The sequence below is a fragment of the Ochotona curzoniae genome, unplaced genomic scaffold, assembly GCF_017591425.1.
Source record: "Ochotona curzoniae isolate NIBS_2020 unplaced genomic scaffold, NIBS_Ocur_1.0 contig_4558, whole genome shotgun sequence".
Taxonomy (NCBI): domain Eukaryota; kingdom Metazoa; phylum Chordata; class Mammalia; order Lagomorpha; family Ochotonidae; genus Ochotona; species Ochotona curzoniae.
This window is the reverse complement of record NW_024466327.1, coordinates 105,290-132,151: the sequence shown is the minus strand read 5'-3', so window position 1 is coordinate 132,151 and position 26,862 is coordinate 105,290. Positions and strand designations below refer to the sequence as shown.

The 26,862-nt window shown below is 40.2% G+C and overlaps 1 protein-coding gene across 5 annotated transcripts in view; it reads left to right on the top strand.

Annotated features, from left to right (window-relative positions):
- F5 (coagulation factor V) overlaps nt 1–26,433 on the top strand; it is a 65,105-nt gene extending 38,672 nt beyond the window's left edge. For all 5 annotated transcript variants that reach the window (XM_040986799.1, XM_040986801.1, XM_040986800.1 and 2 more), the window contains 12 exons: nt 267–441; nt 2,672–2,908; nt 4,581–4,791; nt 6,051–6,230; nt 9,285–9,401; nt 10,271–10,342; nt 14,110–14,213; nt 14,699–14,854; nt 17,613–17,757; nt 19,626–19,777; nt 23,958–24,140; nt 25,879–26,433. In XM_040986799.1, coding sequence (XP_040842733.1) covers nt 267–441; nt 2,672–2,908; nt 4,581–4,791; nt 6,051–6,230; nt 9,285–9,401; nt 10,271–10,342; nt 14,110–14,213; nt 14,699–14,854; nt 17,613–17,757; nt 19,626–19,777; nt 23,958–24,140; nt 25,879–26,025 — 1,879 coding nt within the window. In that variant the 3' untranslated portion in view covers nt 26,026–26,433. The remainder of the gene's footprint in view (nt 1–266; nt 442–2,671; nt 2,909–4,580; nt 4,792–6,050; nt 6,231–9,284; nt 9,402–10,270; nt 10,343–14,109; nt 14,214–14,698; nt 14,855–17,612; nt 17,758–19,625; nt 19,778–23,957; nt 24,141–25,878) is intronic.
- The last annotated feature ends 429 nt before the right edge of the window (nt 26,434–26,862 follow it).

The following is a 26,862-nucleotide window of genomic DNA, read 5'->3' as shown; positions in this document are numbered from 1 at the left end:
TCTTAGTTACTACATACACTTTAGAGGTATTGAAGGAAGTAACTTTATCACTATATACCATCTGTTATTGTAAATAATGATAAAAAGCTTTACCTAGGAAATGATACTGTAGCTAGGCATTGGAAGATACTTACTGGCTTGTGTTTCCATTCATTTTCCATCCAGGCCTCACTAAAGACTTCCTCTGTACTAGGTATTGTATTCAGAGTCAATTTGCTACATCGTTGATTTCTTCCTTTAAGCAAATACTATTGCTATCGTTTTAGTGACATGGATAATGAAGACACGCATGATATTCCGAAGGATACTGTGTATAAAAAAGTCATTTTTCGAAAGTACCTAGACAGTACTTTTACGAAACGTGATCCCCAGGGAGAGTATGAAGAACATCTTGGCATTCTTGGCCCTGTCATTAGAGCTGAAGTGGATGATGTTATCCAAGTAAGCATCTTTTGAACTCTACCAGAATTGTCATGGGACTTTTTCCACAAGCACCACAGAGATTGTGAGAGTGACATTGGCGAGAGAGTTAGGAGTGATTTATTTATTTTTCTTGAACTAATAAATGATTCCATTTAGTTTCAAAAGTTGCTTACTGAGCAATTCAATAAACTCAGCCCCCCTGCAAAATTTCATAAATTTTTTTTAAAGTGATGAAAATTAGGGACATAGTGCTTGGCCCAACAGCTAAGACTCTTCTTGCCAGGACACACACATCCCATGATGCAGTGACTCCTGGTTCCAGCTTCTTTCCACTTCTCACCCCGGGAGGCAGTAGGTGATGGCTCAGGATCTCCGGTTCCTGCTACTCACCTGGGATTCCAAGATTGAATTCCTAGCTTTCTTCTTTTCTCTGAATCAGCCTCAGATATTGTGGAAGAATCAGAGGAGTAAATCAGCAGATGGGGAGCTCTCTCTCTCCCTCCCTGCCTCTCTGAATCTATAATAATATAAATAAAAAGTACTGAAAACAATATAATGTAAAAGAGGTCACACTGTGACTTCCATCTAAAATCAAATAAGAAAATTAAAATGTTCAGGACCCATTCAGTTAGATTTCATTGCAGCAGAGGTAGCGACAGCTGAATTCGTGGCAGCTCTAAACATTTAGAAACATCTCCTGATGTTTTCCTTAAAGAGAAAGAAAAGAATTTATAGAAAATAATTAAGGTAAGCGAATGCGTCTCCATGTTACTCCAGAAGTGAACAAATTGTGTGTGTGTGTGTGTGTGTTTAAAGATTTATTTATTTTTATTGGAAAGGCAGACTTACAGATAGAAGGAGTTACAGAGGGAAAGATCTTCTACCCACTGATTTGCTCCCCAGGTGGCTGCAATGGCTGGAATTGAGCCTATCCAAAGCCAGAAGCCGGGCCTTCCTCCAGGTCTCCCACAAGAGTGCAAGGTCACAAATCTTTGGGCCATCCTCTACTGCTTTCCCAGGCCACAAGCAGGGAGCTGGAAGAGAAGTGGAGCACCTGGGACATGAATCGGTGCTCATATGGGAACCTGGCACATACAAGCAAGGATTTTAGTCACTGAGCCATTGGGCCAAACCTGAGCAAGTTTCTTAAGTGTCATTCCAGTCCCGGTCATTTTCTTTAAAGTCTCCTATCCGGTTCCAGGTATATTGCTGGCTTTGATTATGAAATTGACTTCGTTATTCTTTCTAAACTTAAAATATATCTATCTATCTATATATATATATATATATATATAGGGAAATGACCTTGGGTCTTAAATAAGGTTTTAGAGACCCCAAAACTTTTTTGAGGAATTGCCAAATTTTGCAGTTGTCATTTAAAAGTGAGATAATAGGGATATGAGAATTAATTATTGTAAGTGACTCATGAAGCAACAAGAGGCAACAATCTTCTTTCTCGTTTGTTATGGGGTTTTTAAACTTTGGAAGTCACAAGAAGAACTAGAAGGATTTTCTCCATAGGTGGTACAGAGACATAAAAGCTTCCCACCTGGCCTTTAAGACCCTCTACCAGTTGGTCCCAATCTGGTCTCCTCCAATCTTGTTTGTCACCAAGTCTCAGCCACCCTTGTGCTTTCTGTCATCTCCCTACACCCGGAACCCTGCTGTTTCCCAGCTCGGGCCGATCCCTCTCCACAACATGTTTTGTTTCTTCTTTGATTTTCCTATTTCTGTCTCTGCTGAACTTCTATTCACTTCATAAAGGTCAATTCTGTTTCCCCAAAAAGCTTTCCTTAATTCTTCCAGTCTTTCCCCCATATAATCCAGCCTCGAATTTTTTAATAGTACCTGTTGTCTACATACTGAAGCTTGGGTTCACATATGCAAATCTCTCACCATCTGGAGCTTATTAGAAACTTCCTAGGAGCCAGGACCAAGCTTCATTCTCCTTCAACCCTGCAGTGCCTATCACTAACATCTCGTTTATAGACAATGTCAATTTGGCAGCCTTCAGCCTAAGCATAAACATATTTTGATGTTTCTGAAGGTACTTGGATCATGAGATATAATGAGATGGCTATAAAAATTAAAGGAAACAACAGCAATATTTTATAAAGTTATGCTGTAATTGTAAGCAGTCGCTATGTCTTAGTGCTCATTTCTTTAGTTCCCACTTTGGTCTGGTAACGCTGACATTTTGGGGTTTGAATTTGCCTTAATTATATATTTGGATCATTCCCATTTCTAGGTTCGTTTTAAGAATTTAGCATCCAGACCATACTCTCTTCATGTCCATGGTCTTTCCTATGACAAATCTTCCGAGGGAAAAACTTATGAAGATGAATCTCCTGAGTGGTTTCAGGGCGATAATGCTATTCAACCAAACGACAGCTATTCATATGTATGGCATGCCACGGAGCGAGCAGGACCCGAAAGCCCTGGCTCTGCTTGCCGGGCCTGGGCCTACTACTCAGCAGTGAACATGGTAAGTACTTCCATCGAATGTTTCTGCCATTGCCTTGATCTGATAGCCTGGACCCATCAAATGGAAAGGTTTGGCTATTTTGCTAAGTATCTGTCTTGTCCTTCAGGAGAATTGTGCAATAGTTGTGATCAACCATCAGTACAACCATAAGCAGACACTCTCCATTCAACTCTTCAAACAACAGAGAGACAAACACTTCTTCAGTGAACAGGAGGGAGGAATATTCCGATAGTTGGCCCTAAGTTTGAATGCCTATGTTTGTAAAAGAAGGAAGTCATTTGCAATTTTCTTGAACAAGTATTAGCTTCCTTCTGAAAAGTTAAGACTTCTTTATTTGTTTCATTGCATACTATTTATCTGTATATGTGTGCATATACTGATTACTAATTATTTTTATTATTTATATTTCAAAATAATACGTTGGTTGTGGCAAATATATGCAGTTTTCCCTCTCTGTTCTCAACAGGAAAATCTCTTTGTTTTAGACATACTTGGAAAAGCAAGGCATAGAATTAAATTTCTGTCCTGTCATTAGTTAGTGACATGACCCTGGGAAAACTAAGCATAATAGAAGGCACTTTAGTTAGTTAGTTAGTTTTTAAAGATTTATTTATATTTTATTGGAAATTCAGATATACAGAGAAGAAGATCTTCTGTCTGCTGATTCAGTTCCTAAGTAGCCACAGCATCTGGAGCTGAGCCAATCTGAAGCCAGGAGCTTTCTCCAGGTCTCCCAAGCGGGTGCAGGGTCCCTAGGCTTTGGTCCATTCTCGAATACTTTCCCAGGCTGCAAAGCAGGGAGCTGGATGGGAAGCGAGGCCACCGGGACATAAAATGGCACTTATATGGGATCCTGGCCCATGCAAGATGTGTACTTTAGCCACTAGGTTACCACGCTGGGCCCAAGTACATTTATTTAATGAATGATGTGTATGCACACACACACACACACACACACACACACATATAGTATGAGAGAATTTAATTATATGCTACAGGCAAAGCATTTATTATAGTAGTGATGCTCAATAATTAGTGTCCATCATATTAGCAAGAATATTATCATCAGTACTGTAATGAATTTAAAAACAAAAACAGAAGAACAAGTCCAAGGACTCTAATGCAGCAAAATCAAATGATAACTCTCCAGCAGTTTTAGGCTACTCATTTGTAACTTTTAAATTGAGACCCTCTAAGACGTTCCTGGATCTTTATAATCTGTAGATATAATTCTGTCTCACATTTCTCACATGAGCAAGGAAGATCCTGAGCAGGAAACACTTCCAGAGTTCTTTGACAAGTTCCTGGAGGGGGCTGGGATTGTGGTGCCTTAGGTTAGGCCTCCACTCGCAATGCCAGCGTCACACATTGGAGTGTTGGTTTGAGTCCTGACTATTCCATCTCCAATCCAGCTACCTGCTAAAGCACTGGGGAAGGCAGCTGAAAATGGCCCGGGTGATTAGGCTCCTGTCATCCACACATGAGAACAGTATGGAGTCCCTGGTCCCTTTTTTTTTTTTTGGTCTGGCCCAGATCTGGATGTTTACACATTCATGGAAAAATGTACTTTTGCAAAAAAAAAAAAAAAAGTATGCATGAATTTCAATAAGCTTCTAATTCCATTTCCAGGAGCTTTGTCAGGTGCCTATATTGTGCTCTTGCTGTCTTCCAGGAAAAAGATATCCACTCAGGCTTGATAGGGCCTCTTCTGATCTGCCGAAAAGGAACACTTCATAAGTCGAGCAATATGCCTGTGGACAGGAGGGAATTTGTCTTACTCTTTATGACCTTTGATGAAAAGAAAAGCTGGTACTATGAAAAGAAGTCCAAAAGATCTTGGAGAATCACCCCCTCAGAAGCAAAAAACGCACATGAATTTCATGGTATTTACTTTTGACTTCGCTTTAATCTCTGATCCTGGCGGAGCCTTCTGAGGCAACTGGAGCTGCCATTAAGACTGGCTCCTTGGCCCATCAGAAGACTGCTGAAACTTGCCAGGCGACCCTGCAGGGGAGAGGAGGAGGGGATGTCTCAAAGGTGACACACAGAAGCTGCTGCCAAGGCAAACCATCAACACACAAAAAAACCTGTGTGCCTCAGCCGCTAACCTATACTGAAACAGTCCACATAATCCTGCAATTCAAAATAAGCTCGCAACTTTTCTAAAATCAAAATGATTTTCTCAGCAGTTACAAGGTGACAACCAGAATACAGGAGAAGAAGTTGAGGCAGGACACTAGGACATTAGGTCACAGGTAATGAGAACATGGTAGCAAGAGAAGACTTGGGAGTTTGTACCAGGAAAAGCCCCCTTGGAAATCCATTCAGGAATTTAACATGCACATTGGCCACTGAATTGCAAAAATGGTTTTAATGAGTTAGGTACGATTTAGGACTTGGTGGGTAACAAAAAGTGTCAGTGGAGTAGAAACAAAAAAATATAGAGAGACTAGGAAATACTTTTTTTTTTTTTAAGTTTGATGATTGGGAGAGTTCTGGTCCCTGAGGACTTGTGGTTTGGGTAATCGGTCAACAATTCAGTATAGCAGGAAGGAAGTTGCTATTGCTTAACAACAATAACAACAATGAAGAAGACATTACACAGTGTTGGGTCCACAGGTGGCCATTTAATGTGGGAAGAGGAAGAGGTGCCAACATATTGCTCGTGTATCGGAGATCAGAGCTGGCTCCCTAATCTTGCCTGGAACCATCTCTGAATTTAGCAGGCCTTGGAGTAGCATGCTACAGCACTGGTTTGCTTATTCCATTCATCTGAAGTTTGCTTGATCTGCTCGTGTTGGTCGTCATCTTTTTTGTTGGAAGGCAACTTTTGCAACATGAACTCACCTGGGGAAAGAGCAGAGCAGGCAAAGGGTAAACTCTGAGGAAAGAGTGACACTACTGAGCCAGAGCTCACCCATACTTCTGGGGGCTGCTGCGAGTGACATCAGGAGGAGCTGGGGGCTCTAGTTCAGCCTTTCCCTGGCTTGGTGATATATCGGAAAGGCCTTTCTATGCAAGGAGTGGGCCTAGGAATGCAAAACAATGAAAAATACAGGTGGTGAGTCCCATATCTCCTTACCAGCCTCCATTCTAATCTCTGCAAATGTTTGATTGATTGCAATTTTTTTTGTTCTTTCAGCCATTAATGGGATGATCTACAACTTGCCTGGCTTGAGAATGTACGAGCAAGAGTGGGTGAGGTTATACCTGATGAACATGGGCAGCTCCAAAGACATACATGTCGTTCACTTTCATGGCCAGACCTTGCTGGAAAATGGCATTCAACAGCACCAGTTAGGGGTCTGGCCCCTTCTGCCTGGTAAGGATCTGAGTAATAAGAAGTCTCTCCAAGCCTCAGTAAAGAAACCTTAGCACCTGTAACGGTCCTGTTTGTGTATTCATTTGCCAAGGGGTCAGAACACAGGATTCTGGCCTAGATCATAGGAAAAGCCGTATCCCTGAATTTTATAGACTGTGGAGAAGGCCAGTTAAGTTCAGACTGTCTGCAGTACCACTAGGTTAAAGGCATGACCTGCTATGTCCAGGCAGGTATTCCCAAGCCACTATTTGTCACACATACCAAGGCTCAACAGATGGCAAAGTAAATCCCACTGGCTCAGGCAGCTGGAGACTTTTTTTATTTATAGGGAGATTAAAACTTTTCTAGCATTTCTAGATTCTTGAACTCTTCTGATTCTATTACCTGAAACACTGTGGCAAGTGACTCCAGGAACTGTAATTTTGAGTTAACTTATGAGGTTATTTGAAGAGAAAAACATATTTTAATGATTGCAAAGCTAAAGAGTAACAAAAGTGTTTAGAGCTATTCTAGAAAAATACATGCAAAGATTGAGATGCATGAACTTCAACTTTTAGAAAAGATTTGAATGTGCCAATGAGTTACTGGTTAATGTGCCTTCCTGTGTATGAGTGTCTGCGAGCTAGAATCTACTGAGTCTCATTCTCCGGAGACTATAATAAAAGCCCATGAAGCTGGTTAAAGCACAACGGCTAAAGCAGAGATTTCACAACATAGATCTTGGGTAGGAGTCTGCATTTATAAGGAGCAGCCTCCTTTCCATAAATGGTGTTCGAGGACCTGGTGGAGGCAGTCCTCTGATAGAACTTTTGGTAGGGAGGTCATCTTGTGAGTCAGCCTCAAATGTAAACACAAAAGTTCAGATTTTGGATGGGATGGGGAGAGCAACACGATGGCTCAGTTGGTTAATCCTCCCCTTTGCAAGTGCGGGGATGCCATATGGGTACTGTTTTATGTCTCAGCTGCCCCACTTCCATCCAATTCCATACGTATGCCTGGGAAAGCAGAGGAGATGGCCCACAGGCTTGAGGTCCTGCACTCATGTGGGAGACCAAGACTTCTGGTATGGCTCCTGACTTCTGGCTTTGGATTGACTAAGTTCCAGCCATTTTGGCTGTATGGAGAGTGAACCAGTGGATGTCTCTCCCTTTCTCTGTAAATATGTCCTTCCAAGGAAAACTAATATATCTTAGAAGAAGAGAAGAAGAGGAAGAAGAAGAGGAGCAGGAGGAAGAGGAGGCGGAGAAAAAAATGGAGAAGGAGGAGGAGGAAAAGCAGAAAGGGAAGTCATCCAGATGGGTCTGGTTTGGTTAAAAGTAAGGAAGAAGGGAATCCTGCTTTTATTTTTCAAGATTTATTCATTTTTATTGATAAAGCAGATTTACAAAACATTGGAGAAGCAGAGAGATCTTCCAACTGCTGGTTCACTCTCCAGAATAGGTGCAGCCGTTGGAGCAGAGTCATTTCAAAGCCAGGAGCCAGGAGCTTCTTCTAGGGTCCCAAGTTTTTAGCACATCCTCCTCTGATTTTCCAGGCCATAAGCAGAGAGCTGGATGGCAAGTGGAACAACTGGGACAGAAACTGGAGCCCATATGGAATGTTAACATCACAAGGTAGGGGATTAGCCAATTGGACATCACACTGACCCCAATAATTGTTGCTTTCATATGTGCCAGTGACTCACTAATAAGCCTAGAAAAACCCACTTTATTACTCTCTGAGGTTGAGGGGACTTTCTTTGCCCCAAGTATTAGCAGGTAAGTCATCCTTCCTATGTGCCTGCAAAAAAGATATTATCATTGGCTGCCTATTGAAATTGCCAAACTTAAATATCCACATTAAAGTGAGAAAAGCTGGAGGTGTTTTTAGAAGAGATTTTTGTTTTAAAAGATCGAGTTAGAGAGCTCTTCCATCTGTTGGTTCACTCCTCAAATGGCTGCAACAGCCAGAGCTAGACCTATCCTAAACCAGGTGCCAGGAGTCAGGAGTCTCCTCCAGGTCCCCAGGTGGGTACAAGGTCAAAGAACCTGGGCCTTCCACTGCCTTCCAAGGCCACTGGCAAGGAGCAGGATTGAAAGTGGAGCCACTGGAACTTGAAACGGTGCATACACTGGATACTGGTACTGTAGGCAGAGCCCCAGTCTACTATACCATGGTGCCAATCCCGAAAGCTAAAGATGTTCTTTTAAATTATTGTCAAAGCAGGGAGTTCTTCAATCTGCTAATCCAGCTCCCAAATGCTAGCAGTTTCTGGGCAGTACCAGACTGAAGCCAAGAGCTGAAACTAGAATTTGAACCTACAACATGGGTGGCAGGGACCCAACTGCCAAGCCTTCACACAGCACTCTGATTTGAAGCACACGTGCCTCAACAGCATCTTAATTTTGGGGACAAACACGACTCCCTGAAGGTCTTATTCAATCTGTTTAAAGATTATCATTAAATTATTATTTTTGACTCCCAATCTGGGAAAAGATCACGAACTAGAGTCAATAAAATTAATAGACTGTTAGCTGGCAAAGGATACTATTAAATATTAAGTAGGTCATCAAAGACTTTACAAATACCATTCTTCCAGTCAACTTTTTTGAGACAAGTTATGTAAATCTTTATCCACATACATGCTATTTCTAAAAAATTTGGAAAAGCGAGGGGGAAGAATGTTTGTTTTTTTTTTTCTTACACAAAAAGGAAAAAACTGAAGTGAAAAAAGAACATAAAGGTATGCAGTAGCTTTTTGGCCCAATGATCCAAGGTCACTTTAATACTTCGGACTATCAAACTGAGTCTTATGTGTGTACGGATCACATTGAAACATTGTATTTAGATGAATCAGAGTTTCTAATAATGGGAGTAGAGATTTCAAATTTATTTTTAATAGTTTGCATGTGTGTTTTTCCAAATTTGCTACTCTTCTAGTTCTGTGTAAAGAGAAATGGATAACCCTTAGATTTTATTCTAAAGTGTTTTGTGACACAAAGCTTTCCAGCTTCTTGGAGAGCTGTCCTTGTTAATCAACGCAGATATAATACAGTCCTAAACTCTCAACTTTAGGCTCATTTAAGACTCTTGAAATGAAGGCGTCAAAACCTGGCTGGTGGCTCCTAGACACAGCGGTCGCAGAAAACCAGAGAATGGGGATGCAAACACCATTTCTCATCATAGACAAAGGTATTGTCTCAGAAATGTGTCTGCTACTATCATCAGCGTTTAGATTGGAAACACTCAATTCCAAACTCTGATGTGACAATGGCATAATTTTTTATCACAGTTTCTATGGGTTTTGTTGTGGTTTTTGTTGTTTGTTTGTTTGTTTGTTTTTTGCTGTTGCTTTCTGTTTGTGTGCTGACCAATGGTCTGATCACACTGGAAACTATCAGTCATTGAGAAGATTTAACCCAGATGATTCAAGACAAAGGCATTCCTCCCAGTAAGGGAAACAGTCTAACGCACCCCTTCTCAGGACACATAACCCATAGGAAAGTTTAGGGGATAAATGTTCCAGGTTCCAAAGACAGAGGAAGTTAAATGTAATAGAAAATTCCCAATCACTTAGTCACTGAATTTTTGCATTTTAATATACAAGAAGTAGTTTCCATCTATTCATACATGCAACCATCCTTTCCCCAATCCACATTGCAGTCAGTATCCCTGCAGTTCCAAGCACTGTGCCAACATTCAGACAGCCTGGTCATATTTCTTTCCCTGATTAAGCTTTCAAGCCAACCTTTTGGAACATAGACTAGGAGGGATGGTACTTAATATATTAGTGCTTTTTTGGGGGGGGGGGGACAAACAGATGGAAATGAGTTAAAATGCATTTTAAGGTTTCAGTTATTTCCCTCTAGTATCACTATTTCTCTTGAAGTATCAGTCTTGAAAATTTACCATTTTAGCAACAGACATACTTACATCAATGCTGCGTATGGGAGGTAAAAATACTTAGTAACTCAACCTTCAGATGTATAATCTCTAAAATGGAGCTTTTACTTTTATATTTGTATTTTCTAAATCAGAGCTCATTTTCTGTTGTTTCTTAGAATGTAATCAGCCAATGGGACTCAGCACTGGGACCATATCTGATTCACAGATCAAAGCCTCTGGGGACCTGGGTAAGCAGCCTGTGAACCGCACCATCTACAATGGTACAGTATCTATCCTATGAAACATCATGGTCATGTTTTTCTAGGCTTTTCTCTACCACAAAGTAGTCAAGGAATTCCATCTGGAGTACTTATCTGGTAGGGGAAGGAAGGTGCTAAGCAGGTGCTAAGCCTGTCAGTATGATCTTATCATTGGCATCCCGCAAAATGTTCCCAAACAGTGTCTTCCAGGGAAAACCAAGAGTTGGGTTGGCTAATATCATTACCCATGGAGTCCAACCTCTTTGAAAAGATTTGTCAGGAAGTAAGCAGATTGCTATGACTTGTGTCCATTTCTGCCTCTTCCCATTCATCGTTTCTGGATTTGTTCACTCATGTAACATTCCAATTAGATTTGCAGTCCTTTTTTTAATGTTCCACTGACTTTACAATTATTATCACTTTATGATACCATTCTATAGGCCCTGAGATTTCCCTTACTCCCTTCCTAAGTGCCTTCCCACTGCCTCACCTAGTTTTCCCATATTATTACTATAGTATAGTTCCTTATAAATAGCCACAAGTCCATTATTGCAGGCATGGACAATGGCAGAAAGTCCAGCATCCTATTGTCAAGATATAGTAAACAGTTTTACTGGGGAATCCATCTTTGGTCTGGAAGTAGAGATGTATACTGTATTGTATCCTCACATCTGGATATGATAGTCTCCATACTAAGTTACCATGCATCCTCTTAAATGAAAAGCCACAATACAAAATCAACAACAGGAAGAAAAACAGAAATTTACAATGGCATGAAGTTAAAAAACATGCTACTGAATGATTAATGTGTTGCTGAAGAAATGAAAAAGAAAATCAAGAATCTTCTTGAAGAAATTGATGCTCCTGTATGAGTTATGAGTCAGCAAATACTTTAATGAGAAAGTGTTTTGAAGAGATGAAACTAAAAAAAACTGAAATCCGTTAGATATAATCTCTGCTGGTCTTTGTTGGTGAGATATTTCTCCTATAGGGAACAAATAGATGGATTTTGTTTTTAATCCCATATACTAATCTATGATGTTTGGTGAATTGAAGCTATTTACATTTGGGGTTAATAAGGATAGGTGGTAATTTTGTTCTGTCATTTTAGCAATAGGTTGTTCATTGATTTAGTCTTCTGTTATTATTTTACTGGCATATTCTTCTTATTTGCCTTTGCTTTGGTGGGTGCTATTCCTCTCTTCTGTCAAGAGAACATCTTTAAATATGCCTCATAGGACAGGTTTGGAGGAGGCAAATTCTTTTAAATTTTCTTTAGTGTGGAAAAATTTTATTTCCTTTTCAAAGACAAAGGAAAGCTTCACTGGGTACATTATCCTAGGTTGAATTATTACTATTTTTTTCTTTTGCAATCTGGAATATGTCACTCCATTCTCTTCAGGCCCATAGAGTTTCCTGTGAGAGGTCTCCTGTGAGTTTAACTGGCATTCCTTTATATGTCAGTTGATCTTTCCCTTCTGCTCAACTGAGGAGAGCTTAATTATCATGTGTTTTGGTGAAGATCACTTTAGCTCAGTCTTACTGGGAGTTCTGTGCCCCTCCTAGAAGTTGTTTCCAAATTCTTTCTCCAGATTAGGGAAATTTTCCTGTATTATTTCATGAAATATTTTTAAACCTAGCTTCTCTTTCTTTGCCTCCTGGAACTCCAATTCTTGTATTTGACCTTAATACTTGAATACTTTTCTTAACTTGACCCAGCTCTGCATCCAGCTTTTTGCCTGTTTCCCCATTGTAACAGGAAATATCTTCCAAACTGAGATTCTTTCTTCTACTTCATTCATTCTATTATGGAGACTTTCCACTGATTTTCAAACTTTTCTCTATTGCTTGCTTCATTCCCAATAATTTGGCTTGATTTTGTTTCAGTGTTTTTATCACCTGTGTGATATACTCCTTAAATTCCTTGAACTGCTGTTTGTGCTTCTCATTGTCGATAAGATTTATAATGAGTTTTCTCAATTCTGTATCCCCCATTTTCTCAATGTATTCTTCAGCTAACTCTGAGGTTGGCAAAGGCTTTTGCACCTTTTAGGGGAATCTTCAGTAATATTCATTGTGCCTCGGTCTGTTCTTTTTGCTCTTGATCATTGTACTTCTGGTTAGCAGATTTTTCTCCTTGGGGCAGGTTTCTAAGCTGTGTCACCCACAGGACTACAGTTCGATTTTACTTATTGTGGTTGGTACATGGTTCTTTGTTTGCAGTCACTTATGCCACTCCCTCCAGCGAGTTTCAGATCCGGGCTCCTTTGGTAGACTTCCCCCACCGTCTCTATAGCCCCAGCTCCTGGCTCACCATTGTCCACCTCCTGTGATACTGTGTTATTATTGCACCATTGTCTGCACCACCTGTAGCATGCCATGTCATTGCAGTTCACTGAGCTGGATATTAGTTTGCTCCCAGCTTAGCGCATGCGCACTCCTGTCCTGTAACCTTTTTCTCCTGCACAAGATGTTGCCCAATTCAGCTCTGGTAGGTATCTGGGCTGTGAAATCCACCCTGTTCCCACACTACCTGTTGGAGATCTGCCTCTCTGTCTCTGCTCCTGGTCAAATCAAACAAACCAGCCTGATGGGCATTTCTTTGTCTGGGTTCACTCCTCTTTCCACCTGGTTGCTGGTAGAATTCAGGTCACTGATAGAATTCGATCGCCGCTCACTGAATGTCACTTGGGTATCAGATCATTGCAACAGCAAACTGTTGTGTCAGTTGCTTTCCTGTATCTGTCGGTCTCCAGCTGTCTCTCTGCTGTCAGTCTGTCCTCTCCTATTTCCTCGAGCGTGCCCTCTCTGTTTCACCATGACTAATGTTTCTCTGTTTAAATGTGTCCTTACCCTATTCTGCCATCTTGATTCTCCAGCAGAGTCCTTTTTTTTCTTAAATGAAAAGTTATATTTATTTACTTTAAAGATATAATTACATGGAGCTAGAGAGAAAAATCTTCCATCTACTGGTTCACTCCCCAAATGATCACAACAATTGGACCTGGACCAGAAGCCAAGCACCAGAATTTCATTCAATTCTCCCACATGAGTGACAGGTTTACAAATACATGGCCTATCTTTTTCTGCCTTCCTTGGTTCATTAACAAATAGGTGGATTGGAAGTGGAGCAGTCCGGACTTGAACTTCTGCTCCAATATGAGATGGTAACATGGCAGGCAGAGGATTAATCTGATGTGCCACAATGCGAATCCCTCACATGGTCTCATAAGCCAAGCATGGTGGTTCCAATGAATAAGGCACTTTGCCTACACCAACCATTCATCTATTCAAGAAACTCTGCTGATCACCCACTCTGGGTATATGACAGGACTTTTCCCAAGGTTCGTCACTCTCCCCCAAAACCCTTCCCTGAATGGGAAGGATCATGAAGTTCCCATCCGTTCCTCTGATCCCTCCTTTCCACAGTGAACAACAGATACAACAACATTACTCAGAAATATAAACAGGACTAGTGTACAGAAATGGAATGGATGGTGGGGTGATCGACAGCTGACCAAACATAGACATGAAATATTCATCATCATCGAAGACAGGCTTAGCAACCATGGCTGTGTCAGCTGCCTGATGTGCTAATTCTAACACATATGTTGCAAGGACCTGGTTTTTAGTTGGCCTAAACTCACTGGACAAATTGTTGATTTTTTGTTTTGTTGTTGCTGTTGTTATTGTGTGTGTTGTTAAGTTCAGAATAATCACAAGCCTTCTTTTTTTTAATCTTGCTTTGAATGTAGGTTATTGGAAGCCAAGATTAGCAAGATTAAACAATGTTGGATCATATAATGCGTGGAGTGTAGAAAAACCTGCTACAGAATATGCCCCAAGACCTTGGATCCAAGTATGTGTTATTAACTTGATAGTAGCTACTGCTATTGACAGTAAAAATGACAGTGATTTACTAATTTCTTATTGTTGTTGCCCTTACAATATTGTTGGGAGATAGCAATTACATCTTCCAAATCATCCCCCTGAGGTTGGATCTAGTGTTAAAATCCAGTTAATAGAAGAACAAGGCATGAAGATGTTTAGTAACTTTCCAAAATAACACATCGGTAAGTAGGGTTGCACAGGGATTCAGGTCCAGATATTTTGTGTTCAACTCTAGCATTTTAAGTTTGCTACGATCTTAGGTGCAACTCTTAGTTCTAAAGGAAGCTGACTATGCAATACAATTCTATAAAATTTTTAAAATATGACGAAAGAATTTTCTAACATACAAAGGAAAAAAACTGCAATGAAGAAAGAACAGAAATACATGCCATAGTTTTGAGGCCCAATGATGTGCGTGACTTGCTGACAGGCATTTCTGTCTACTTACTTCAGGTGGACATGCAAAAGGAGGTTGTGATCACGGGGATCCAGACCCAAGGTGCGAAACACTATCTGAAGTCGTACTACATTACCGAGTTCACCGTGGCTTACAGTTCTGACCAGACCCATTGGCAGATCTTCAAGGGCAACAGCGCGGGCAATGTGATGGTTTGTGTCCATGTTTCTCTCTGAAACTCACCACTCAGCCTAGAGTTACTGTAACCATGGCTATGACTAAGTCTCTCTTTATTACAATTACGTAGTTCTGGGTGTTAGAAATGCAAACAGCTTTCTAAGGGCCTAATGGAGGAACGTGAAAATATTTTGAGTCGGCATATTTTAAATAAAAGGAAAAAAGCAGCACTACTGAAACTTCAAAAACCCACATCACTTGAAAAAAAATCACTATATCGTCAAACAAAATACCAGACTTCTCAAACTGCCAGAGGGTGCAAAGACGACTAGAAAACCTGGTGTTCTGCTCCAAGGAGTTTATGTTAAAAATTGGCAACCCAGAATTTTGAATTTACTATTACGTTGTATTTTGTTCTTTATTTCAGTGCATCTAAAGGAAATAGTAATATTGGAGGTAGCAGTTCTTTGAGGCAGTGGGAATCTCACTCATTCAGGGGCTGCAGGTGAGGACTGGCAGTGCCCTGCTGGAGTTTCTGCAGGCTCAGCCAAGAGTCCTGACTTTCCCTTCCCTCTCATCCATGTCCCTCCCCACCACAAGGCATCTGTTTCACCATTATTATGCCAATATCTTTGAACATATTTCAATTATGTTTTATAAAAATCTTACTATTTTATTTTTCCTACCTTATCCTTTAGCTAATTCTAAAATTTATTTCAATATATCTTGGCTCAAGCTGTGAAAATCTTTTTTTTTAAAGATGTATTTGTTTTTATTGCAAAGTTAGGTATACAGAGAGGAGGAGAGACAGAGAGGAAGATCTTCCATTCGATGATTCACTCCCCAAGTAACTACAATGGCCGGAGCAGAGCCAATCTGAAGCCAGGAGCCAGGAACTTCCTCCAGGTCTCCCATGTGGGTGCAGGGTCCCAAGGCTTTGTGCCGTCCTTGACTGCTTTCCTAGGCCACAGGCAGGGAGCTGGATGGGAAGTGGAGATGCGGGATAAGAACCAGCACCCATATGGAATCCAGGTGCGTTCAAGGAGAAGACTTAGCCACAAGGCCACCGCACTGGGCCTTCAAGCTGTGAAAATCTTAAATTGTAGTTTTTACTAATCAGTATGAGGGGAGAGAGGAAAGAGTCTGTAATTTAAGGCCATACCCTGAAGATTTTTGCACTCATTACAGATATCATTGTGTATTTTAATTTCTAATACCTATTTCTGCATTTTGTTTTGGTAACAGTAATTTCATAAAACAATATGATGTTAAACTAAAAATTTGATAAAAATCTAGGCCTGGGGATTTCTTTATGGGGATTCTAAAAATTACAAATTCAATTTCTTTTAAGAGTGTCATAGGGCTATTCAAATTATGTATTTCATACTTTGTAAATTGAGATACTTTTTTTAAAACATAAAGCAATACATTTTTTTCTAGGTGTTGAGATAGTTTTTTCTAGGTTATGGAGCTATTTGCAGAAGACCCATTTGGTCCTTTGGATGCCTATAAGTTCTGGGGTGGTACTATCTGCAATTTGAATCTCTTTGTTTCTTTGTTAGCTTTTAAAAAAAAAAAATCTATTGATTTTCTTGAAAGTCAGAATTACAGAGAGAGAAGGAGACATACACATGAGAGAGAGAGAGACAAGGGGTTTGGGGGAAGGTCGGCTAGGTCAGGCTGAAGCTAAGAACTTCATCCAGGTCTTCCACATGAGCAGCAGGAGCCCAGGCACTAGAGCCATCTCTGCTGTGTTTCCCACGCCATTAGCAGGAAGCTGGAGCAGCAGTGGAGCAGCCAGGCAGAGAACCAAATTTCACATGGGATGCAAGCACTGCTGGCCCTTTGTTTTGCTATGGATACGCCAACTTTTTGAAATCTTCTAAAATCAGTTCTTTCTTTTACTGATTTTTTTTCACTGTTTTCCTGATGTTGTTCTAGTGGGGAAGGAGAACTACCTGTATTTCTGCCAGGTGAAGGTCAAGGTTCTGGTCTTCTGATGAGCATTTTCAGACCCCTTAAGGAGGGCTGTTTCTCTTTCTCCTGAGTAGAGAAGGGGGTCCCCACATGGTTTCCAACCAACATGGTGGGAGGAACCTAGAGGTGAAGATCCCAAGGCTCCACTTATCCTTCTCAGACCCAGAGCGATGTTGGAGGCATCTTCAGCATTAGAGGAACAGACGTGTCACCTTCCCCACCCGATTCTGTTGCCTGGGGTAGAAGAGGAGCCACAGTTGTCTGCAAAAATAGAGCCTTATATATTTTCAAATTTTCTGTCTAGCCAACTTGCTGTTTCCCAGTGCTTTGGGTGGGTAATGTGACTTTCTTTATGACACTATATTTCCATCTGTGCTCACTGATGTTTCTAGGTTGCTGATTTTTGAATCTCTGAGACTATGATATCTGAGGCAAACAAAACAAAACAAACAAACAAACAAAACCAATTTTGAAAAGCAGGAGGTGTAGTTCCAGGTTGCCTGGGGCGCAAGAACCCTGGCTAGTTAACTACTTTCTCTCTACTCTTCAGCAGAGAAGAGTCAGTAGACTCTTCAGGGTCTTCCTGTGTTTCTTTTACGTGTAAGGACTATTGTTCCTGATTGTCTTAATCAGGATGAATATGACAATGTACATCTACATCATCTCTGCAAGTATCCCAATTGTTATTGAAGGTCAAATTAGTTGATGCAGGACTCATGACTATGTAATAACACAATATTCAATCAGATCAAAGTGTGTCATAAAATCACCTTACAGAGAATTGTTTCAGAACTAAACTTTCCTCTTTTCTTCTAGTACTTTGATGGCAACTTGGATGCTTCTACAATAAAAGAGAATCATTTTGATCCACCTATCATGGCTAGGTATATTAGGATCTCCCCAACTAGGTCCTACAACAGACCTGCTCTTCGAATGGAGCTGCAAGGTTGTGAGGTTAATGGTAAGGATCAAAGATGCATTGTTTTCTCAACCTTCCTCTGACAATCATGCTGGGAGAGGCAGGGAAGAATTGGTAGAAGTCTTAGTGCTTTCAGTGACCCAGGTGCCAAGGGAACCTTTGTGAAACAGAGGCTTCACCTGTGTACACTATCCTACTCAGACTGGTCCGACCAGCCAAGGAGAGGCCCCAACATCCCAAACAGTGACAGGCTGATGTGGACATCAGCATGACCCTCTGTTAGTCCACTCTCAATAAAAACACCTGGAGATTAAAACAGGTCCCGCCTCTCCTAAAGTCCTCAGGTCTTTCAGACTTCAATGGAATAAAAGGTTATAGCAAAAATTGTGATCATATTTTTGCTATCCAATGAACATTTTTGAAATCTGAATCTTCTTAAAACCACAATTATACATTGCATTCTCTTTTGTATCCTCTGTGTTTTCTATGTAAGTGGCTGCCTTTTAGGGAACGTGCTGTATCTTGTCAGAAAAATGAATCTGAGCAGTTATAAACGGCCATCATAAAATCCTACTATATGTAGCAAGAGTGTTTCATAGTCACAGCAATGATTCTGATTCCTAAAGCAGCGCTTTCCATTATTTTTCATTTGAAAGCTTATATGGGAAACATCACCCAAGCATTTAGAGGCAAAAGGATGAAACATCGGACTTAATGCTTGGTCAGCCCAAGACTACACAGCAGCCCAAGGACTAAAGGGTGGAAGTGTCCATATCCCAGCATAGACGCTTGCTGTGGGACAGTGCTGGGGAGCTGCACAAGCTTCTTTGGGGGTGGAGAGGAGTCGGAATTCACAACAAAGAACACAACTGAGCTTCGGGCTCCATTTCCTATCAAAACAAATGATGGTACAGCATTCCCTAGCATACATGAAAGTATGGATGGATGTGGGCATTCTGCCAGAATGTGGAAAGCGATACTGTAATACTTCCCACATGAAATGCAAATGTTACCTAGGCAGGAGCACTGCCTGAAATAATTTCATGAGTCGTTGTTTTTGTTTTGTTTTCTTTCAAACATAAAATGTGGACTAAATGGCAGATGTGGTTAGATCTTTGAGTCAAGCTACCCTAAATTTCAAACTCCGTTAATTTATTCAAAACACCCGTTTGTTATACAGAAGCACTGTTTGCTTCTTACTCCACTTGCCTTATAATAACTGCTAAAATTAACCTTAGAAATAGGCCAAGTTCTGTGTCATTACAAGAAAGCTTCCAGATGATTTATTGGCAGAACCATGTTAAAAGATGACAGCTCAGTTGCTAGTTAAATGTATTCTGGATGGTCACAGACCAGCTTTACTGCCTGGGATATTCAAAACATATCATGGCAAAATTCCTGAGGATGTAAAATGGATCACCCTGAGAGAGTTGGCAAAGCAAGTAAGTGGTGATTACCTAGGATCCAGTGCAACTTCTTAGAAATCTTTATTGGAAGAAGCAGCAATAATTTTTTGTGAACCTATAGATAATTCAGGAGTTTTGTATATCTCAACATAAAGACCACATGGTCCATGTCTCTGAAGTAGGAAAGAGTTTTAAATGTTTGGAGTACATGATTGGTATCAGACTGGATTGAAACTCAATTTCTGATCATATTACTTTAGGTAAATTACTACTTTAAGTAAATTGCTCTACTTCCATTTTCTCACATGTAAATTGTAATTATAAACACTAAATTAGATGCACAGCTCAAAAATAATGTTTGTTACATTGTTGTGATGTTATAATGGTCACTTCTGTTGTTATCTTGCAGTAATGTTTCTGCCCTCTCTGTGGTACAAAATGCCATTCGGGTAATGTTGGTGTGTTGGTGATAGGTAATCAATAATTTGTTTTTGTTTTTGACAGGATGCTCCACACCACTGGGAATGGAAAATGGAAAGATAGAGAACAAGCAAATAACCGCTTCCTCATTTAAAAAATCTTGGTGGGGAGATTACTGGGAACCCTGTCTTGCTCGCCTTAATGCCCAGGGTCGTGTGAATGCCTGGCAAGCCGAGGTGAAGTTTGCCCTATGAATAGAATTCTTCATAGCCCTCCAGAAGAAAACAAAGTCCCTTTCCACAGGGACATTAGTACAGGTGGCCTGGGAAGTGATTTTCTGTTAAAATTCTAAATCTGAGAGTCTAGGATGCCTGTTGATTCAACAACCATAGCTCTTACTTGGGCTCAGATGGACTTGATTTTACAAGAATTAAGCATGGTTTTTGCAGAACCAGATAATGAATATTTTAGGCTTCATGAACCATATGTTCCCTGTTGTAACTGTTCAGTTCGCTCATTGTACTAGAAAAGCAGCCATGAATAACATGCAAGTGCATGAGCATAGCTGCGTTCCAATGAAACTTTGTTTTGTTTTGTTTTGTTTTAAAGATTTATTTTTATTGGAGAGGCAGATATACAGAGAGGAGAGACAGAGAGGAAGATCTTCCGTCCAATGATTCACTCTCCAGGTGGCCTCACAGGCCGATGCTACAGCGATCCAAAGCCAGGAACCTCTTCCGGGTCTCCCACGCGGGTGCAGGGTCCCAAGGCTTTAGGCCATCCTCAACTGCTTTCCCGGGCCACAGGCAGGGAGCTGTATGGGAAGTGGGGCTGCTGGGATTAGAACTGGCACCCATATGGGATCCCGGGCGTGCAAGGCAAGGACCTTAACCACTGCACCATTGTGCTGGGCCCATCCAATGAAATTTTGTATGCAAACAATTGGTGGTTAGATTTGGCCCATGATCTGTAGCTTGCCAATTCCTTCTTTATGCAACTTTTGTTAGTGATAAGCAAACGATTTTGATTTGTAATATATCTTGCTTTTTTCTTTCACAACCTAATAGTTTGTCCTTCTCTTGAAAATATCATATCATTTCAACTTTTGTTTTTATTTGTAAAAACTTTGAGAGATTTCTTAAGACAATTTGAGCATGATAAAATGTTGTAAAATCAAGGTTATAAGTCAATAATGGAAGTTAAACATCTTCCAGGGAGTTCTATTGCCTCTGATATTTAGTCCATGGAGTAATTGTTGTGACTTAATTTTGAGGTAATACTACCGTTGATTTACTATAATTTATTCTTCAATTGGCCTAAGAAATGAAGATTTTTTTCACCCAACTAAACCCAAACTCCCAACTTCCTATTTTTCTTTCTCTCTCAAGTTATATTCACTGCAACTCCCTGCATTAGCTACAGAATTCTAGGATCTGTCCTTATGTTAGACCACTAGCAAAGAGAAGAGAATTGAGATGCTAGTTGAGGAGACAGAAGAACCTGGACCTCACTCAGATAGTCATGGGAAACGAAGCCTGTGTCTGGAGACTCACCTGGTCCAACATGAAATCACAGAATGTTAGCTTGCTAAGGGGTCTGCCAAGGCAGCTGGGCTATGCTTGCCCATTTAGTCTAAATGCAGAGGATGGTGAGTGATGTTAGATTAACTTGACTTCAGAATCTGGGCTGCATTTCCATTTTCCCAATAAATAGGCTAATGTTCCTTCCACCATCGGAAGTAACTGAATACCCCATTGTGCAGTTTTACAAGAGAGAGAAACTGACATCCTGAAGAGTTAAAATAAATTTGTATAATCTGTATAATTATGTAAATCAAGATATCATCTAGTTACTTCCCTAATTCCTTCCCAGATGACACATTAAACCTTCTCATAGTGTAATCTTATCTCCCTATCCTCTATTTTACAACCTTAAAAACAAATCTGTTCTCCATATTATTTATTAAATCACTTATGTACTAAGGTTGATTTTTTTATTTCAAAGGTAACGCTAAAGAGAAAGAAGGAGAGGCAGAAATAGAGAAAGAGGGAGATCTTGTACTAGTCATTTGGTTCATTCCCCAAGTGATCAAAATGGGCAGTGTTGTGACAGGCCAAACCAGGAGCCAGGCACTTCATCTAAACCTCTCAAGTGGGTATCGGGGCCCAAGGACTTTTTTTCCAGAGGTCTGCTTTTCCAGACACGGTCTCAGGGAGCTGGATCAGAATTAAAGCAGACAGAATCTGAACTGGCACCCATGCGGGATGTTGGCATTGTCGGCAACAACTTTATCCATTATGTCACAATATTGCCCCCTCGTTTTATTTGTTTTGTTTGAGAGTAAAAGAAAAACAGAGATCTCACAACTGGTGCATGCCCCACCTGGCCCCTACATTCTAGATTAGGCCAGGCCAAAAATAGGAAATAGAACTCACTCAGGTCTCTCATATTGGGTGGCACAGACCCAAGTCCCTGAGCCATCATTGTCTATCTACTACAGTGCAAATTAGCAGGAAGCTGCAATGCAAAAGTGAAGCTAGGGCTGGAACCCAGATAGGCAATATGAGATGCAAGCAGCCAGAGGAGCACTTTAATCGCTCTGCCAATTCAGGCTTCCTCTATACAGTCTGCTCATAGTTTGTACAACGCAATAAAGGTGCCTACATTAACTTTTTGTAAAAGATTTATTTCTTTTTATTGGAAAGTCAAATGTACAGAGAGGAAGAGAGACAGAGAGGAAGATCTTCCGTACGCTGATTCACTCCCCAAGTGGCCACAATAGCTGGAGATAAGCCTTTCCAAAGCCAGGAGCCAGGAGCTTCTTCTGAGTCTCCCATGCAGGTGCAGGGTCCCAAGGCTTTGGGCTGGCCTTGACTGCTTTCCTAGGCTACAAGCAGGGAGTTGGATGGGAAGCAGGGATCCCGGGATGTGCAAGGTGAGGACTTTAACTGCTAGACTACTGAACCAGGCCCCCCCAGCCTTAACTTTTAATGCGTTCATTTAAAATATGTAGTCCTAGTCAAATAAACTGTGCTTGACTTTCATAGAATGTCTTTGTAGGATTTCTTTAGGAAGGCAGCCAGACACACATGCAGGTGTACATATAGACTGTTAATCTCTCAATGTGCCTAACTTGTCTCAACCTCGTTTGTGCTTATAGAAAACATCCCTATATTCTGTATCATTGGTACAACCTTGATTTAGAGACAAACTGAGAAATTACCGAGACAGCATTTTAATAGTCATTATTTCATAAAGGGAATGAGACTGTGAGGCATGTTAAATCCCCCAAAGGTGAAAATGTATCTCAGATTACCTCAAAAACTCAATTAGACCTTCTGATGTTCTTTGTCCAAATGCACGCCACTAAACGCACTGTTAGGCATTCTGCTAGGGCAGAGACAGGACAATTACACTGCCAGGCCCTACTTCTTCGCACTTCTCTCAAAGCTACATTTGAAATGCTAGGAAAGAAATTAGACTATTTCTGCTATTTGATGTTGGAAGTAGAAAGAATAGAGAAGGAAGTTGGATATTTTTCTTTTTGTTCCCTCTCTGTCTCTCTTTCTCTTTTAAGTTCTGTTTATTTGTTTTGGAAAGGCAAATCAGGTTTGCAAGGAGGAGAGACAGAGGATAATCTTCTATCCATTGGTTCACTCCCTAAATGGTTGCTGCAACAGCCAAAGCTGAGCTGATCCAAAGCCAGAAACCAGGAGCCTCCTCCAGATCTCCCACGTGGGTGCAGGCCCCCAAGGCTTTGGGCCACCCTCTACTGCTTTTCTAAGCCATAAGCAAGGAGTTGGATGAGAAGTAGAACAGCCAGGACATGAACCGGTGCCCATATGGGATCCCCGTGCTTGCAACTCTAGGATTTCGCCATTAAGCCACTGTGCTAGGCACAGGTTTTTCTAAAACAAATAGAAAGAGGATGCTATCTGATTCTTTTCCAGAAAACTCTGCACCAGCATTATATTTAAACAAACTTGCTTTACAGGATGAGATCTAGAGATTAAAATTAATTGGTAATCTGACAATTTAATAGTTTTCCCAAGTGAAATTACTATGTTCTTTTCGAATCTTTATTGAACACCAACTGCATTCCCTTCACTGTAATGAGGACCATGATACAAACTAAATGAGCCTCTTCCCTCCAGCAGTATGAGATACAAACATATAAGTCAACAGATGCATAATGCATAAAATATAAGAAACTCAACACATATTTTGTATGAACAAACGAGAAAAGACAAGGAAGGTTTCTAAAAGATTATGAATCCTAATGGGTAAGACAGAAGTAAATCAAAAACACACAAAAATAAAACCTTTGAGTTTTGTGCATTTCTGAGTTGTATTGGTCTAAAGAAAAAACCGGCTTTAACATCTTTATTATACATTTTTTAAAAATGATTTTTGCAGGCGAACAACAACAAACAGTGGTTGCAAATTGATCTGCTCAGAATTAAGAAGATAACGGCAATAGCAACCCAAGGCTGCGTGTCTCTCTCCACTGAAATGTTTGTGAAGAGCTACAGCATTCACTACAGCGACCAGGGAGTGAGCTGGAAAGCCTACAGGCACAAGTCCTCCATGGTGGACCAGGTACAGGCTGGCTTTGTGGCAAGGAGACAGCACTGTCAGGGTGGCTCTGATGAACTCACATTGACAGACATGCCCTGACATGCACCACCTCTTTCAGGCTTCCAAATCTCACTTCTGCAGTTGCCTGGTCTTGGAACAGGACCTTTGGCACACGACCTTTCCAGCTTGACTGAGCCATCTGTGAAATGGGGAGGGTAACACGCTAGGGAAGGGGTAAGGCTTAATTAGCTTTATTGAGAAAGCTAGCCAGGGGATCCAGGATACTTACCACTATACTAGCATTGTGTTAGATATACTGGTTAATCATGATGGATAAGCACTGGAGACCAGAAGCCTTTTGGTCATTTTGTTATTAAACAGATAACATTTGCTGTCACTACTGACTGAGACTAGAATTCCTGCAAGATAAATTACTCCATTTTTGAAATCCACATACTTGCTGGCTCTGTGGTTAAAAAGGAAAAAAAAAAAACAGTTGCCAAAAGTGACAAAGCTGATAAACCTAGTTATTGTAGAAATGGAAAGTGAACTAAAGGTGCAACATAGAGAAAGGAACTTGTATTTATTGAATTATCCTCAAATGTGAACATTTAACATAATTAATGAACGTGAAATTATTGTTTACTTTCCGAAATGCTGGGTAACCCATTTATTTTATTTCTCACTGTCAGAAATCATAGTACTAAATGTTAACTTTGGATTTGGGCAGACAATAATCACCACCCCCCTTTATTTATTTTTTTAAATATATATATATATATATATTTTTTTTTTTTTTACTGGAAAGTCAGATCTATAAAAAGGAGTAGAGACAGAGAGGAAAGATCTTCCATCTGTTAATTTACTCTCCAAGTAGCCACAACGGTCAGTTCTATGCTAATCTGAAGCCAGCAGCCTGGAGCCTCCTGTGGGTCTCCCACATGGGTGCAGGGTCCCAAGGCTTTAGGCCATCCTTGACTGCTTTCCCACATGACAAGCAGGGAGCTGGATGGGAAGTGAGGCTGCCGGGATCTGAACTGGCTCCCATATGTTATCCTGGCCCATGTAAGGCAAGGACTTTAGCCACTAGGCTACCACGCCGGGCCCAACCATAGCTTTAAAAAAAAAAAACGATTTAGTTGAAGATATAAAGTGCATCCTTAAAGAATAAATGAGTTTAAAAACATGATTGTTTTGTTTATAAAATATTAATAATAGCTAACCATTTGCTGGTGCCCACTATCTGACACCTATTAGAAACATGTCCTATATTTATCCACGTTTTAAATTCTTTATAACAGTTTACGTGAGGTAAGATTTTGTTACCTGCATTTTGCCAAGGAGGAAATGGAGTATCAGGAAATGTAAGTAGCTTGTTCAAGGTCACCGGACTACAACGGAAGTAGGAGCAGAGATGGCTCTGCAGCATTTCTCCAGCACCATGTGACTTTATTGTTTCCTACATGATTCAGCTCTCTAGTGGGATAAAATCCATAAGGAGTCTCTGGCTACATAATTCGTCTCCTTGATCATGCTCAAAATGTTCACAGGAAACAGAATTAAAACATATTTTAGTTCAAAATTTTTAAAAAAAAAAAATCTGGGCATAGTTTCGTTTTCACAACACACTTCTCTAAACTTCTTAAAACTCCTTGTTTGTAATATCTGATGCATTCTGAATGAAAAGGATGAAATCAACTAAGTTTTTTTTTATTTCTATGATGACATCATTAAAGCTTTTCTCATATTTTGGTTTCAGATTTTTGAAGGAAATAGCAATTCCAAAGGACACGTGAAGAATTTTTTCAACCCACCAATCGTTTCCAGGTTTATCCGCATCATTCCTAAAACATGGAATCAAAGTATCGCACTTCGTTTGGAACTCTTTGGCTGTGATATTTACTAGAACTCAATGTTCCAAAGAAAGTCTGGTTAAGGCCTCGAGCCATTTAGAATGGGCAGTGTATCTTATGGTTTTTTTTATATGCCAATGCCTTTCCACTATTTCTCTTTTTTTCTACTAGAGAATAAAATTTTGTAGAGACATTGTATAACTCGCTGCACTGCTGAGACGACAACTATTATATCTACATTAATTTAAATATAGATGAAAAATAACAAAGCAACAAGAAAGTGGCTTATCATTCATGATATTTAAAATGCTTGATTAAATAGTATCCATGTAGCTACCATGTTTTATTACAGCTTTTTAAAATCTTATAAATGTTAATAAAAATATATTACCTTTTAAAAACCACTTGCAAACCTGGGTATCTTTTATTCCTACCTTTTCTCTAAAAGAGCCATTATTAAAGAATAAAGGAAACAAACATTAGACATGGTTTTTTTATAGTAGGGAGAAAAAACAATGTTATGAAGTAAGTGTTTAAAATACTCCATCTTTCTGGTAATTACAATTTTTCTGAATTGCCATTGGTAGACAGAGAAGCGAGCACATATTTAGTATTTTCTTTGATTGGGGGATCATTCTGGTCTCCTTTGGAGCTGGTTGCACAGACTCATGCTTAAGGTTAATGATCATTACATATGAAACACAACCAAAATAACTACAGGAAAAATTGAACATGGACTCAAAGCGTCTGTTTCATTCTAGCTGGCATTACATGGCATACAGGTTCACCTAAGGTTGGCTCATCCTGTTACAGGGTGTGAGTGAGATCACACCAGACATGTCTAAGGTTTAAATCACAAGTCCATATGGCAATCCAATCAATCATAACCC